This window comes from Pan paniscus, chromosome 1, assembly GCF_029289425.2.
Source record: "Pan paniscus chromosome 1, NHGRI_mPanPan1-v2.0_pri, whole genome shotgun sequence".
NCBI classification, from domain to species: domain Eukaryota; kingdom Metazoa; phylum Chordata; class Mammalia; order Primates; family Hominidae; genus Pan; species Pan paniscus.
Genome location: NC_073249.2, coordinates 101,294,878 through 101,310,348, shown reverse-complemented (window position 1 = coordinate 101,310,348; position 15,471 = coordinate 101,294,878). Strand labels below are relative to the sequence as shown.

Below are 15,471 nucleotides of genomic sequence, written 5' to 3'. Positions count from 1 at the left end.
AACAAACAAAAAAGCTTACTTGTAATAAAGCTCACCAATTGCGCAGCCATCAGCAGTGTCACATTTTAGAATATTTTTGTCTTTCCCCAAATTCCCTCAAGCCTCTGCACAGTCATTTCCTAATCTCTGGTGCCCATGACTGGGCCCCAACAAAATAAAAATTTGGAAAACCAACATCATTAAATTTCAACCTTTCTTAGATTAGGATTTTTAATAGTGAATCACTGTCTTACTTTTGTGACATTTAGAGGAAATATTGCATTTTAGGGACTTTTTTGAGGAACATAATAGTCCTGTTCATTGCTCTTCATTAGTTGTTTCATTTTTACTGATAACTGATAGTTGCTACCAAACCTCATCTGGCAAGCCTAAATGAATGAGCTAAAAAAGAAAAAGAAATCTGCTATAAGAAATAGAGATAGATGATGAATTTGCACATAAGATTATGTGAAGTTAGTATTGTACCATCTTTATTCTTTCAGAAATTTGGTTGGTAACATTATAGATACTCCTCATGTGCTTGGAATGCCTCTCATTATCTTCTTCAGGTTGCAAGGGCTCCAGAATAGTGACATAAAGGTGAGTGCAAGATTTTTGCTGTAGTTCTTTGCTTTTTTTTTTTTCTCTCTTAGAGGGATTAGCATCCATATATCTGAAATAATAAATCAAGAGTAGAGATAGACATCTCTACTCTTTCTATTGGCAGTTTTCTATTGCTGCCTATTAACACATGCAACAAACTAGTGGATTGAAACCACAGAAGTCTGGAACAGAGGCTGGGTTCTCTGATAAGGGTTTTAGGAAGCTGAATCCAGGTGTGTCTGGCTATGTAATTATGTGGAGCTCAGGCTACTTCTCCAAGTTCACTTCAGGTGTAGGAGGAATTCATTTTTGGGTGGTTGAAAGACTGGGTTTTCTTTTTGTGTGCTGGCTGTCAGGCAGGAGACGCTCTAACTCCAGAGGCCACCTGCATTCCTTCTCACCTGGCCTTTTCCATTTTCCAACCAATAACAGCTCATGGAGTCCTTCTCCAGCTCCCTTTCTTTCTGACATCACCCTCTCCTGACAACTAGAGAAACCACTGGCATGTGTGCAGTGATGTGATTAAATCCAGTTTACACAGGTAACCTCACCATCTTAAAGTCATATAACTGGCATATAACAACATAATCACAGGAATGATGTTTCATCACCTTAACAGGCTTTAGAGACAAGGGTGTGGCATGTTTGGGGGCCATTTCAGAAATTCCATCTACCACAGTCGGACACTCACATTCCCCCATTTGCAAAATACATTCACCCTCTCCTCTAAGGTTTCCAAATTTCATGTCATTAAAGCATTAGCTCAATGTGAAAAATGTTATGTAGACCACACCAGATCAAAAGTTTAAAATCTTATCTTAGTCAACTATACCAAGTGTGAATGAGGCTTCTGAGGGTGTCCATTAAGTCCAGATCCTTGACATAATTCCCTTCCCTCTATCAACCTGTGAAACTGAACAAACGGCTTATCTGCCCTCAGTGTGCAATGGTGGGACAGACAGAGAAAAACGATTCTAGCGATTCTTGTTCACAAAGGGGAAACATGGAAGTAACAAAGAAGTCACTGATCCAAAACTTTTTTGAAATTGGGCTGAGCAAAGTCCAGCAGGAATTTCTTGGTTAGGATCCAAAACCTGGAACTAACCCTCTGTGACATGGGGCTTGCCTCTGGGCTCTGCCTTTCTATCTTTATATAAATCATTTTATTTTCCTTCTTCTCCTACTCCTTTGGTTCTTCCTCTTTCTACTTATGGCAGCATCCTCCCCTTAATCCTTGGCACATTATCCCCAGCAGAATTGGTCAAATGTTGCCCATGTCACGGTCCTGACCATCTCCATGAGGGGCTGTCCTTGTGACCCCCTGCTCCCCTGGGACCCTCGTCACTGACCTGACCTCTCTGTCATGACTGCTTCCAGCTGACCTGGCTGGTTTAGGAGAAAACCTAGAATTGTGGATACCCAGAACCAATCTCTGCCCTGTCTTATCTCCAGGAGAGGAAGAAAGTAACAGGTATCATCATGGAGAAATGACCCACATGAGGGCTGAGACTCTCCAGCAGTTTCAGCAGAGGAAACTCCCTGAAGAATGGAGGAGCTGAGATCCCAGGCTGGGAGAGCAGGCTTGTGTTAAGCATTACTTAATCTTTATGTGCTCCCTGCCCCAATCTACCAGCCAGTGAATGACAACTGACTGAGCATAAATACTAGGACTGCAGAACGGTTATAAAGCGTTTGTCCAAGGAAAAGCCCTTTTACTTTATTTGTTTTCACAGTGGAAATTGCTGTTTTTGATCCAAAGTTTTCTGAAACGCAGCAGTGAGTTCCTGGAGGGTGAGTTAGCTGCTTTAGACCTGGAGGCTGAGGCCAAGGCTTGTGTGGTCGATCTGCTGCCACCATGTGGTGAGGGAGCCTGGGAGAGTGTTAGTCTTTCTTGGCTTCACTTTCCTCCTCAGTGAGGTAGGGGCTTATTGTTCCTCTCTGAGGTACCTTCCTACTTTGTTTTCTCTGAGTCTCTGAGGAACTGAGATGGTTTTTAATGCCACCCAGGACCTGCAGCTGAGACCTGACTCTGTGTGTCTCCTGCAGGAGCCTGAGCTGAGTCCCCACACTGGAAGCCCAGAACTGAGGGAACAGATGAAAGAAAGTCAGCAGGTTTAGGGGATGAGAACAACCCACAAAGGACAAGCCATTGGTAAATGAAAACCAAAGAAGGGGGAAATAAGGACAAATTGGGACAGAAGCCTCAGGGGAAATGGGCAATGCCTATCATCATCCAAGCCCTCAAGGAGTAGCGTGAGCTGAGCAGTGGGGACTGAGAGAGAAATTTACTCCACAGGAGTCTCCTGCCCCTGGCCAGGGAGAGCCACAGGGTGGATCAGAGCTGGTTTATAGTGAGGGGGCAGCAGCAACTCCAAGGGGGGAAGATGCGACCATGAGCCCCGCCCCAGACCCAGGAGCCTTGACCTTGGGGCTGCCATAGCAGTGGATGCTCTTCAGGTCAGTGTGGGTTAGAGGGAATAACCATGCTGGGAGAAGGGTTGGAGACATCCATTCTTACATAAAAAGCTCTGCCCTAGGTCAGGTGCCAGAGTAAGCGTCCCTTGCTAGTATACAAAGCAGTGATACTTATAATATTCTTCTGTACTTACAGTTGAAGGAGGTTTCCAAATGTTATCTCATAAATATTTATTGGGTGTTTAATTTTCTTTACATTGTGTTAAACACTTGGGATTCAGATATTAATGTCTCCCCAAAGGAACTCAAGCCCATGAGAGAAAGAACAGAAACATAGCATTTTAAGAAAATATGGAAGTTCCCCCACATTGGGGTGTTGTGGCAACCCAGAGAGTGGGAGTTTAGGTGAAGACATTGCTCCTAACGACAGGGGGAACCATAAGAGGACTTCTTCAGAACAGACTCATTTTCCTCTAATGTCCCACAGAGAGGGATCCTGGGGCATGAATGGTGTAAGGCAAGGGCCAGTCTAAGGAAAGGGATTTGCTGCATCCTGGGAGAAATCTCCGCACCCCCGAAAGGACATTTGGGACAGGAATACAGGTGAGAGGAGGTTTGCAATTGCTTTTATTCAATAATTGATGAACACTCTCCTGAGAACTCCCTCAGTGCTAGACCCTGAGCTGGGAACCATGAACACAGAGATTAGTAAGATATGATCTCAGCTTTCACAGAACTCTCAGTCTAGTGACCAGCGATTCCTGAGAAGTATGGTGATGGTGGGTTCATTGGAACCAGTGGTCTATGCTGCATGGAGATTACCTCAGTGGATGGCCTGGTCTCTCTTCTGTTTTTTTTCAAACAGCTGAATGACCTGTCCTGGGCCAGTGACCCTGGACTTCAACCAGATGTCAGAATCTCAAGGTACAACCAACATTTTCGCTCCATGTTGGGTCAAAACAGTTAACACAGCCAAGATATTCAAGGTTTCAGTAGATACTGACTAAGTCCTGGCCAGCTGTGAAAAGAAAGAGGTGAGTTTAACAAGAATTCTAAAATTGTCCTTGACATAGTAATCACAGATGATCTATCTTCTGTCTACTTTTATATATATATATTATATATATATATATATATATATATATATATATTTGTGATGGAGTTTCGCTCCTTTTGCCCAGGCTGGAGTGCAATGGCATGATCTCAGCTCACTGCAACCTCTGCCTCCGGGTTCAAGTGATTCTTCTGCCTCAACCTCCTGAGTGGCTGGGATTACAAGCGTATGCCACCATGCCCGGCTAATTTTCTATATTTTCAGTAGAGATGGACTTTCACCATGTTAGCCAGGCTGGTTTCAAACTCTTGACCTCAGGTGATCCACCCACCTCAGCCTCCCAAAGTGCTGGGATTACAGGTATGAGCCACCGTGCCTGGCCTCTGTTTGGTAATTGAAATGCTTTGCAGACTTCAAGATTCACCTGTGTCCAAAATAAATTCTATATCAGTCATAGTACTAGCATTTAGAAATTGTGTATTTTATCCTCTAATTATAGAGGAAATACCTAAGGTGGAAAGGAGTAAAGCAGCTTCCATGAATGTAGTGAGAATGTAGGAGAGTTAGGGACTAAAGTCCTGCCTTAGGATTCCCCAGCAGTTGCCAGTCACAATTTTTGTACTCTAACAACAACAACAACAATAACAACAAAATGACATACTGTTTTGTTCCTCTGCTTACCCTATCCAATTCTCTACACCATAACATCTCTGCTTATCAGGCAACTTGGATTCTCAATTTGTTGAGCTCAACAAGTGCATTTCCTGAGCCCCTGTGAGTAAAGCATTATGCTAGTTATGGCGAGTGATACAGAGGAAGCACAGAAGAGTCCTTAGTGACAAGAGCTTAAGATTTCTGCTCTCAGCTCAGCCTGAGTTGCCTGGAGGTGAGAAAATCAGTAGCCGACACACATTCTGGTGAAAGGGTCAATGATAATGAATAGTGGTTCTGACAGGGCTGGGCTCTTAACCTCCCAAAGATGCTGGTCAAACAGGATCTGGAGGATCTCTGCACATAGTGTCTGACTGCCGACTGTCATAAGTGAATGTCGCCAAGTCTTGGCCTGGATCCTCTCCTTTGTTTCATTTCACAGATTACATGTTGACAGCAGGAAAATCAACAGAAAGACCATGAGGCTAGACTCCAAAAGACTTAGTAATGCTGCTGGGTGGGCCATGAATTTCTAAAAACTCGTGAAGGGCCTTCTCAGAAGTGAAGTTTTAGGAAATATAAAATGCATAGCTGGGATACATTATAGTGTACTGATAGAACAAATATTGGATATAGCAGCATCTAATAACTTCTGGAGGAAAAAATATTTTTCACATTACTCCAATTATGGCCTTATATGACAAAAAAGAAAAAAAAATCCCTAAGAGAACCACTAACATCCACTGGTTTTGTAGAAACAGGATACCCTTAGTGCACTTAAAGTTGGAAAAATGGCTCTGCCTTTAGGGCCATGCAATGAAACAGACTGTGTGGTAGTTGACACAGGAAGAGCAGAACAGAGTTTATAACAATGGCCACAAGACAGTTAAGAAAATGCTTTGGGGCTTTTAAGCAGCAGATAAGGTGACTCAGAGGAATGTTAGACAATCGCAGAAAAGCAACTTCAGCAAAGTTTTTGATTCAGTGGGCACTGCATACTTATTCCATGTTCTGCGTCTGTTCTTTCACAGTCTGTCCCTTCATCGACTTGGGCCTACAATGACTTTTCTGGGAGGGGAGAGGGATCAACACAACAGGATGCACACACCTGAAATAAATAATGAATTTCTGATTTTCAGATTTTAGTCTCTGACATAACCAAGGAAGTGACTACCATAGATGTTAACTTTTTTTTTTATTATTATACTTTAAGTTTTAGGGTACATGTGCACAACGTGCAGGTTTGTTACATATGTATACCTGTGCCATGTTGGTGTGCTGCACCCATTAACTCATCATTTAACATTAGGTATATTTCCTAATGCTATCCCTCCCCCACCCCCCCAGATGTTAACTATTAATAACATAAATGATGCTCACAAATATGCAGATCTTATAATAATGAGGTAAAACAGCTTAAAAAATAGATGGTAGAACTGTAGTCCAGGGACACTAATAGAAGTGACCCATAACATTACATCATCTCCACTTCCAACAAAAATCAGGCAAAAGAAGGAAGGAGACTGGCAACCCAATGCACAGAACTATATATAACAGGCATACTAGTTATTGGTTGGTTATAAACCAGTGGGAATAAATCTTTTTTATATACTGACTCTTGGTTTATGTCACTGAGGCACAGCATGGAACAACAGAAAACCGGACTGTAAGATAAATTCATTTGAGTAACTGGACTTTTGTAAACCATTAGACAGACATTTGAGAAACCAAATTTAAAGCTGTTTGTGAGCCATGTTAGCCTATCAAGGTTGAAATTCAGCAGAGATACAGAACGAAAAATAAATGCTTTTTTTTTTTTGTGACACTGTGATCTGATGCATTGGGAATGTGATCTTGTGAATCACTCAGGTGAGCAAGCCTGACATGAGTGGGCATAAAGGTCAGTAACTGAAGAGGTACCAAAATGTGCTACATGTGTCAATTGTGACCTAAAGAACTGAAGGCATTCACCCTCCCTTGAAGTAATGAAGTTGACACAGCAGGGGGCTGCAAATTCCACTGCAGATCAGGGTCTTGAAGCTGACATACTGAAGAGTGGACTCCCACTTGAGATACAGAGTAGGAACTACTGTTTCCTATGGCTACTGAATATCCCACAAACTAACCTCCTCAGCATGCCATTATTAATTATTTTAAAGCTCTTAAAGGTCTCATTTTATAATAGATCACATCAGAAATAAGACTAATAAGGATCAGGTACAAACTCATACTTGCTGGACATATCATTGCATATCATCCCAAAGTTTTTGGCACTACATAATGTTGGAATAGATTCTTGAACATTAAATTTTAAACTAAGGGAGAACATTGGCTTCTAAATTTTACAACTATAGTATTGCAGCTAAACACAAGTGCAAATGGGCAGCCTTATAACTGCATGAGTAATCTTAAGGAAAACTTATGGGTGAACATACAGAACATTTCACATGCATTTGTCTACAAAGGACAAACTCTTCCCAACCTCAGAACTTGATATGCGTTAGGACTTTCCTCTCCCTTGGGCTGGTGATAAAGCTCCAATTGAAATGAGAAAGATTCTTCATACCTGGTAAATACGCAAGTTTCCAAAGATATTGCCACTGGCCGATCAAACCTGAATCCAAAAAGCATTTGTTTCTAGCAGGATATAAGATCAATATGCAAAAATAAATTGTATTTATGCAATTGCACGGCAGAATTTAAATGTAAAAGGAATACCATTTACAATAATGTCAAGTGTATAAAATCCATAAATGTGAATATGACTGAAAATTAGAGCATATTTCACGGAGAACATAGCGCAGGCCTAATAACTGGAAAGATATTGTTTGCTCATGTGTAAGAATATTGTTGAGATGTTCATTTCCCCTAATTTGATCTATGAATTCAATGCAATCCGACTCAAAATTTCAGCATGCATCGTTGGTAGAAAATGGCAGCTGATTCTAAAATTAACATGAACTAGCATAACCAAAATGCCTGTATAACGAAGTGCAGAATTGGAGGGCTAGCTCCACCTGATTTAAAGAACAATCACAGAGTTGTAATGGCCACAACAGAGCTTTGGTATGTGATCAATTAAATGGATCAAAAGAAAATAGAGTCCAAATATAAATGAACACATATATTGAGAACAGATTTTTGACAATCTTGAAAAAGCAATGTATTTAAAAATGCATAATATTTCAACAAACGATTGAAGATTTTCTTTTTAAGCAATGGATGTGACATATTTGTAACCATATAAAAATAAACAAGTAGAAAAAACTGAATTCATGTGTCATATCATATATTAAAATTAGTGGTTACAAGAGGCTGGGAAGGAGATAGGGGAGAAGGAAGAAAAGATATTGGTTAATGCATATAAAATATAGTTAAATAGAAGGAATAAGTTCTAGTATTTGATAGTATATTAGGGAGACTATAACTCAAAATAACTTCTTGTATATTTTAAAATAACTAGAAGAGAGGAATTGGGATATTCCTAACATAAAGAAAAGATAAAGTTTTGAGGTGACAGATATACTACTTACACTGATTCGATCATTATAAATTGTATATGTTTATCAAAATATCATGTGTATCCCCAAAATGTGTGCAACAATTATACATCAATTAAAATAATGAAGAGTACATCTTAGACAAATTAACAATGATTCCAATCCCATCGAGTATCTTTTCTGACCACAATGGTATGAAACTAAAAATTAACTACATAACAAAAACTGGAAAATTAAAAAATACATGGAAATTAAACAACTTGCCTTTGAACAACTGATTGATCAAAGAACAAATCAAAAGGGAAATTTGAAAATATATTCAGGCCAACAAAAGTGAAAACAAACATAACAAAATCTTTGGAAACAGCAAAAACAGCTCTAAGAGTCAAGTTTATAACCATAAATGCATACATTAAAAAAGAAGAAAGACTTCAAATAAACATTACACCTCAAGAAACCAGGAAAAAAACAACAAAATAAATCCAAAGTTCACTGAAAAAAGGAAACAAAAATCAATGCAGAAGTAAATCAACTGAAGAACAGAAATACTACAGAAAAATAATAAACAAAAGTGAGTTGTTGGTTTTTTGTTTTGTTTTGTTTTGTTTTTTTCCTTTTCCTTTCTCTTTCTTTTCCTCTTTTTAGGAGAGACAACGTCTTACTATTCTTTCCAGGCTGATTGGGAACTACTGGCCTCCAGTGGTGATGCAACGTAGGCCTCTCGCACCCGAGTTGTTTTTCTGGAAAAAGTAAAATTAACAAACACTTGGCTAAACTAACTAAGAAAAAAATAGAGAAGACTCAAATAAATAACATCCAAAATGAAAGTGGAGGCATTACAACAGAAACCTCACAAGTAAAAAGGATCATAAGAAACTATTATTAGGCTGGGCGCGGTGGCTCCTATGCCTGCAATCCCAGCACTTTGGGAGGCCGAGGCGGGTGGATCACGAGGTCACGAGATCGAGACCATCCTGGCTAACACGGTGAAACCCCGTCTCTACTAAAAATACAAAAAAATTAGCTGGGCGTGGTGGCGGGTGCCTGCTACCCAGCTAGCTACCCAGTAGCGTGTAGTCCCAGCTACTCGGGAGGCTGAGGCAGGAGAATGACATGAACCCGGGAGGCGGAGCTTGCAGTGAGCCGAGATCTTACCTAGAGTAAGTCTTCCATCCTCTGCCCACCTCGGGGAGACTGACTTCTGGGTCCTTACTGTGGCTCCCAGCGGAGTTGGGATGCCAGGGAAACACTATCGGCCACTCTCAAAATGAGGTGTATATTTAATGTAACTTTGCTCCAAATTCCAGGTTTCCTGGAACTGAAACAAAATGTATTTTCCATATAAATTTCAAATAAACTTATATGAAAAAATTAAAGTTTAAAAATTATCAAAACTTTTAGAAATAAAAAAACCTGAGAAAGTGACTGTCAGACATTAAAATGTAGCTCAGGAAGGTCCAGTAATTAAAACAGCACGGTTTAGGACACAGATCAACAAGGCAGAAATAAACGTGTAGAAACAGATCTGAGTCTAGTGCTTATGGCAAGCACTAGAAAAGGGGGCCTTTGAATTAGATGGAAAGGTGTATTGTTTCATAAACGAGGTGGTAACCATTAGTTAAGTCTTCGAGATAAAGTAACCTTAGCTCTCTCCCTGTATGCAAAAATAAGTCCAAGATGGCTTGAAAATCAAAATATAAGGAAAATCAAAACAGAAAAATTATAAAAATATCAGCAAAGAGTTCTGGATGATTTTTGTATAACCCTGGAGTAAGAAAGACTTTTTAAAGCAAGACGGGAACATTTGACAACTGACTTCACAAAAATTTATGAACTTCACATTGCAAAAGACATGATAAACACAAAATTTTAAAAGACAGACTGAAAGAAATACGTTGGAAACACATAGATCAGAGAATTACTATCCCTAATGTGCAAAGACCACTTAACATTGACAATACAAACAACTCCATTTAAAAGTGTGCAAACATTTGAAAAGCTAATTCATACAAGAGGAACTGTGAAACGGTAAAAAAGAGAATGACAATATGTTCAGTCTCATTAGTAATAAGGAAAATGCACATTGAAACAATTAAAAGTGTTATTTGGATAAAACTAAAAATACCTTGCTAATATCTGGTGCTGAAAAGAGTGAGGAAATTGAAGGAAATTTGCATTGTTCAAACCTTTTGGTAAAGTAAGTAAAAAGAAACTATGAGGATTTAAAATGCAAATGCCCTTTGACTTTTAAGTGTTCTACAGAAACAAAACAATATTGTCAGTATCTGACAACCTTGGCACAAAGGTGCTTCTTGCAATTCTGTTTGCAAAACCTAAACTTGGTCATAAACTTAATATCCTGTAGTGAACAATGGTTGACTAAGCCACGGTATATGCACATCATGAGAGGGTGAAGTTCCTGACAAGAATAAAACACATCTATATGAAACGTCAAGAGCGTAATCCATGCCACACTGTTGAAGAAATCAAAAAAGGAAGTTGCAGAATAATTCATATGGTATACGTTAACCTCTCAACGTGAGTGAATCTGTATAGAGAAAAAACATGTATTTACCCTCTATTATTAAAATGGCATTTTGACGTGGTATTCAGGGAGGGAGGTGCAGAATATTTTTAACTTATGTACTATCGTATTCAAACTGATACAATTAGAATGTAATACGGTTATAAGTTCTGAGTGTAAGTTAGGTAATAAATTCTCTCCCATCTAAATGTTGCTCCATGGCCAGACAGAGTGGCTCATGTCTGTAGTCCCAGCACTTTAGGAGGCTGAGGCAGGCAAATCGCTTGAGCTCAGGAGTTCGAGACCAGTGTGGGCAACATGGTGACACCCCATCTCTACAAAAGTTGGCTCAGCGTGGTGGCATGAGGCTGTGGTCCCTGCTACTTGGGAGGCTGAGGTGGGTGGATTGCGAGAACCCAAGTGGCAAAGGATGTAGTGAGCTGAGATTGTGCCACTGCACTGCAGCCTGGGTGACAGAGTAAGACCCTGTCTCAAAAAAATAAAAAATAAAAAAGTAAATGTTGCTCCATGATCCAGTGCAGCTGGGTTGGGAGGATAAGGCCAGCTGGGTGCACTCATCTGTGAGGGGGAGACCGGGAGACATGTGGTGACCTCAGCAGTCTGGGGTCCCAGGTGCCTCTAGAGGAACCCTGAGCAGCTCCAAGCCATAAGGTGTGGGTGCCCCTTCTTCCCAGCATGAACAGCCTCCCTCACACACACTCCCTGAATAATGTCGGCAGTGTCTCTGGGCATGTGTCCACTGGGCCCTTCCTGATTTGGACATCTGGCCCTCCTGAGCAGCATGACCTACTGCAATGGTGGCAGAGACCCCAGAGGTCCTGGGCCAGGACAGCTGCAGCTGCTGGGTGCCCAGAGAGGAGGATGGGGCTGTTCTGTGCAGGCTGGGGTGGGCGCTTCCCCTGTGGGGTCAGCTGGGACTCCCTGCAGTGACAGGAGGAATATGGCGGGAAGGCTGGGGACTGGGATGTGAGGTGAAGGCAGGAAGGAGGCTGTGTCAGTGTGACAGAGTGTGACTGTGTGCGAGAGTGTGTGTGCACGCACGTGCCTGTGTCTGTGCACCTGGGGTGGTTTGAGCCAATGACTCCTACCTTTCCATTTCATTTTCTTTTAGGTTGTATTAAATGGTTCTAGATGAAACTTTAGTAGAGTGTCGGAGTGCAATATCTAAACCCTGAAACTCTGGGAAATGTTGTATAAAGCTGCTTTTTAAAATATAAAGTTAATATGTGTTCATTTTATGGAAAAGAAAATGAAATAGCAAACAAGGAGTAAATAATTTACTCAGCATCATGTGTGAGTAGATTTCCTATTACTCTACGTTCTGTGAGAATTGTATCCTGTACTTGAGATTCTCTGGGAAGAATATGCATTTGTCATGGCTGCACAATTTTATTTCATCATGGGAACAGGGTACCCTTTAGAATGTGTGCTTAAAACTGGATCATGGTCCTCTTTATAAGGGTCTTCTTTCAGCTTTGTAGTTTGAAGGGTGAAAAAGTGGTGTGCAGTTGGGCTGGAATTGTGCAGTGTTGGGGCAGAGCTGTCATCAGTGGATGTATTTAGAGTTGAAATGACAAGATCTGACTCTCAATGAAACACTATTAGAAACATTAAAAAACATTCAGGCTCACAACATTACATGTGTTTAAAGAAAGAAAATAACTACGCTTGGCCTTATTTTTGTGCGTAAGTTCAAATGTTAGTTATAAAGAATTCTATAATTTTTTCAAGTAAGATCAGTGCAATAAGCCACATGAATGGCTATAAATGTTCAGTGAAGCATTTCTACTTTCCCTTATGTCATCAGAATATTTGAACATGTTAAATAGAGAACATATTTTCCTAGGTAATTTGAGTTCAGGCGAGTGTACAGACAGATAAAACGTTCCCATTAAACTTACGAACTTACCCAAGTGTAGATGTACTCGGGGCATCATCTGCTTCCTGTGGGGGGAAGGGAAGCAAAATTCATAGGATGAACAAAGACCTGGTTGACATTAAACTTATTCTTAAACAAAATTCAAGTTCATTACTAGTCAGTTCTGAGTAATGGTACTTCAAGAATGCCTGGATCATGGAATAGGATCTCAGTGGTGGCACAGCACCCTTCCTCCCAATCCTTGTATTATGGGCTGAACTATATCCTCCTCCAAATTCATAGGTTGACATCCTGACACCCAGTACCTCAGAATGTGACTATATGTGGACACAGGGTCTTGAAAGAGGTAATGGATGTTAGATGAGGCTATTAGAGTGAGCCCTAATCCAGAGTGACTGGTGTCCTTTTATGAAGGGGAGATTATAACAAAGATGCAGACAGAGGGAAGACTGTGAGAGGACACAGAGAACAGGTGGCCGTCTACGAGGCAAGGAGAGAGGCCTTGGGAGAAACCAACCCTGCAGACACCGTGCTCTGGGACTTCTAGCCTGCAGATATGTGAGAAAATACATTTCTTGTTGCAACACCCCATCCGTGGTTCCTGCTTGTGGAAGCTCTAGCAAAGAAAAACACCTGCTATGTGTGCACACACATGTTGTTCTCAGTGCTCTTGGTGAAGAACCTGGGAGTGGGAGTGCTGGCTCATATGATAAGTATATGCTCAGCATCTGAAGCTTTGCCAAACTGCTCACCAATGTGGCATCATCTTTCATCCCCATGAGCAATGGATGAGACTTCCAGTTCTCCGATGTCTTCACCAACACTTGATATTGATCACCTTTTTTTATTTATATTTTTTAGAGGCAGGGTCTTGCTATGTTGCCCATAGTGGTCTCAAACTCCTGGCCTCAAGGGATCCTCCTGCCTTGTGGGCCACCCAAAGCTCTGGGATTTCAGGTGTGAAGCTTTGTGCCTGGATGGTATCCTTAATCTGCTTTCTTGCAGCTACTCTAATGGGGTGCAGCAGTATCTTATTGTGATTTTAGCTGGTGGTTCCCTGGTGGCAAATGATGTTGAGCACCATTTTGTGGGCCTTATTTCTCATGGATATTGTTGCCTTGGTGAAGAACGTGTTCAATCTTTCACCCATTTAAAAACTGAGCTGTTGTGTATTTTTGAGTTTTCATGGTTCTTTAAATATTCTGGATGAAAGCATATGACTTGTAAATATTTTATTTCAGCCTGTGGCTGATATTTTCATTCTTTTACTAGTGACAATGGAAGAAATAATTTTAAATGCTTAAAGTCAAATGTATCCGTTTTGTGAAATAGTGTATTTGGTATCTATCAAAGAAGAGTTTGCCTAACACAAGACCCCGGAGATATTCTAGGATTTTTGTAGGAATGTTAAAGTTTCCCCCTCTTACTATGAGGTCTATGATGGATTCTGCACTGCTTTCTAGGTGGGACTGAGCTGCGTGTGTGTGTTTGGCATGTGGTTATCCAGCTGCTGCACCACACTCATTACAAACCCTTGCATGTCTCCCCATTGCCTCACCTTGGCACCTTCCATTTAAGCCAAACATTAGAAATGTAAAGAAGGGCTTGTTTCTGGAGTTTCCAGTTTGTTCCATTCATCTACTCAGAGCATCTTCTTTGGACAACACTGTCTGCAGCTGTGGGCCCACTCCACGGGGAGGCGATGGACTGTAGGTCTGTGGAGCTCAGCACAGGGCTGTGCCACGGACGCGGGTGTCAGTGAAGTCACGCGCATTTTCAGATGGAATTCTCCTCCCCGATGTGAACAATGAACCGACGGTGTCACTTTCATAGGATTGTCCTGGAGCCCACGGGACACGGGCTTGGGATTCAACGTGATGCTGAGCGGATCTTCTCTGCTTCAGAACAGGCCTCATGTGGCTTCACTATTCATCCACACATAGAAGCTGCAGAGACACTGAGGGGACTCACAAATGCACCTGCGCAGAAGGTGTCAACGTGGACAATCACAGGCAGAGAAACTCCCATGAGCCCGTGTGCCACATGCAGTGAGGGAACTTTGGTGGCTGAGTCTGGGCCAGGGTGGGCTGGGGGCTCAATCGATTTCCACTGAGTGTGTCTCCAAATCTTTGCTGGAAGTGCAGGCAAGGGGCAAGGCTTGGACACCAGCGTCACTGTTCCTCCAGCCTAGGCTGATCCCTTTTTATTTCCAAGTCACAGGAGCCTGTTCCCTGAAATCCTGGGGAAGTGTGGTGAGGTGGCCCTGCCCCCACAGGGAAGGAGAACACACCTGTAACCTCCAGAAGCTGGCCCAATGACAAAACCTGCTCAAAAGGACCAGCCTGCGGCCTGGCGTGGTGGCTCACGCCTCTAATCCCTGTGCTATTAGAGGCTGAGGTCAAGGAATCACTTGAGATGAGAAGTTCCAAACAAGCCTGGACAATAGAGTGAGATCCCATCTCTTAAGAAATAAAAAATAAAAAATAAATTGGCTGGGCGTGGTGGCATACGCTTGTACTTTCAGCTACTCAGGAGGCTAAGGTGGGAAGATTGCTTGAGCCCAGGAGTTGGAGGCTGCAGTGAGCCATTATCCCACCACTGCAATCCATGCTGGGTGATGGAGTGAGATCTCATCTCTAAAAAATAAATAATGACCCAGCAGAAACCACTGGAAGCTGACCCCAGAGCAGGAACAGAAATATGTGGCCCTAAAGTCGGCAGCCGCGCTGGTCTTTTCCTGTGAAGGATGGACACGGAGTCCATGTAACAAACACACACCATTCACACACATATACACGTGACCACACACCACACACAAAACCACACACATAACCACACCCCCCCA

General features: G+C 41.7%; 1 protein-coding gene and 1 pseudogene across 9 annotated transcripts in view; one reads left to right on the top strand and one right to left on the bottom strand.

The window, feature by feature from the left end:
* The window catches only part of LOC117978246 (neuroblastoma breakpoint family member 15-like), a 512,107-nt pseudogene that overhangs the window by 359,959 nt on the left and 136,677 nt on the right, over positions 1-15,471 (top strand).
* Positions 449-15,471, bottom strand: part of LOC103785123 (palmitoyltransferase ZDHHC11) — a 53,216-nt gene continuing 38,193 nt past the window's right edge. For 2 of the 9 annotated variants that reach the window (XM_034964908.3, XM_063606080.1), the window contains exons 10-11: positions 12,657-12,691; positions 9,358-9,520 (exon numbers count right to left, since the gene is read on the bottom strand). In XM_034964908.3, the coding sequence (XP_034820799.3) occupies positions 9,412-9,520; positions 12,657-12,691 (144 nt within the window). In that variant the 3' untranslated portion in view covers positions 9,358-9,411. Of the gene's footprint in view, positions 4,016-9,357; positions 9,521-12,656; positions 12,692-14,184; positions 14,890-15,009; positions 15,088-15,166; positions 15,364-15,471 lie in introns of those variants that run through there. The other 7 variants (XR_010112639.1, XR_010112638.1, XR_010112641.1 and 4 more) reach the window with 7 other exon arrangements.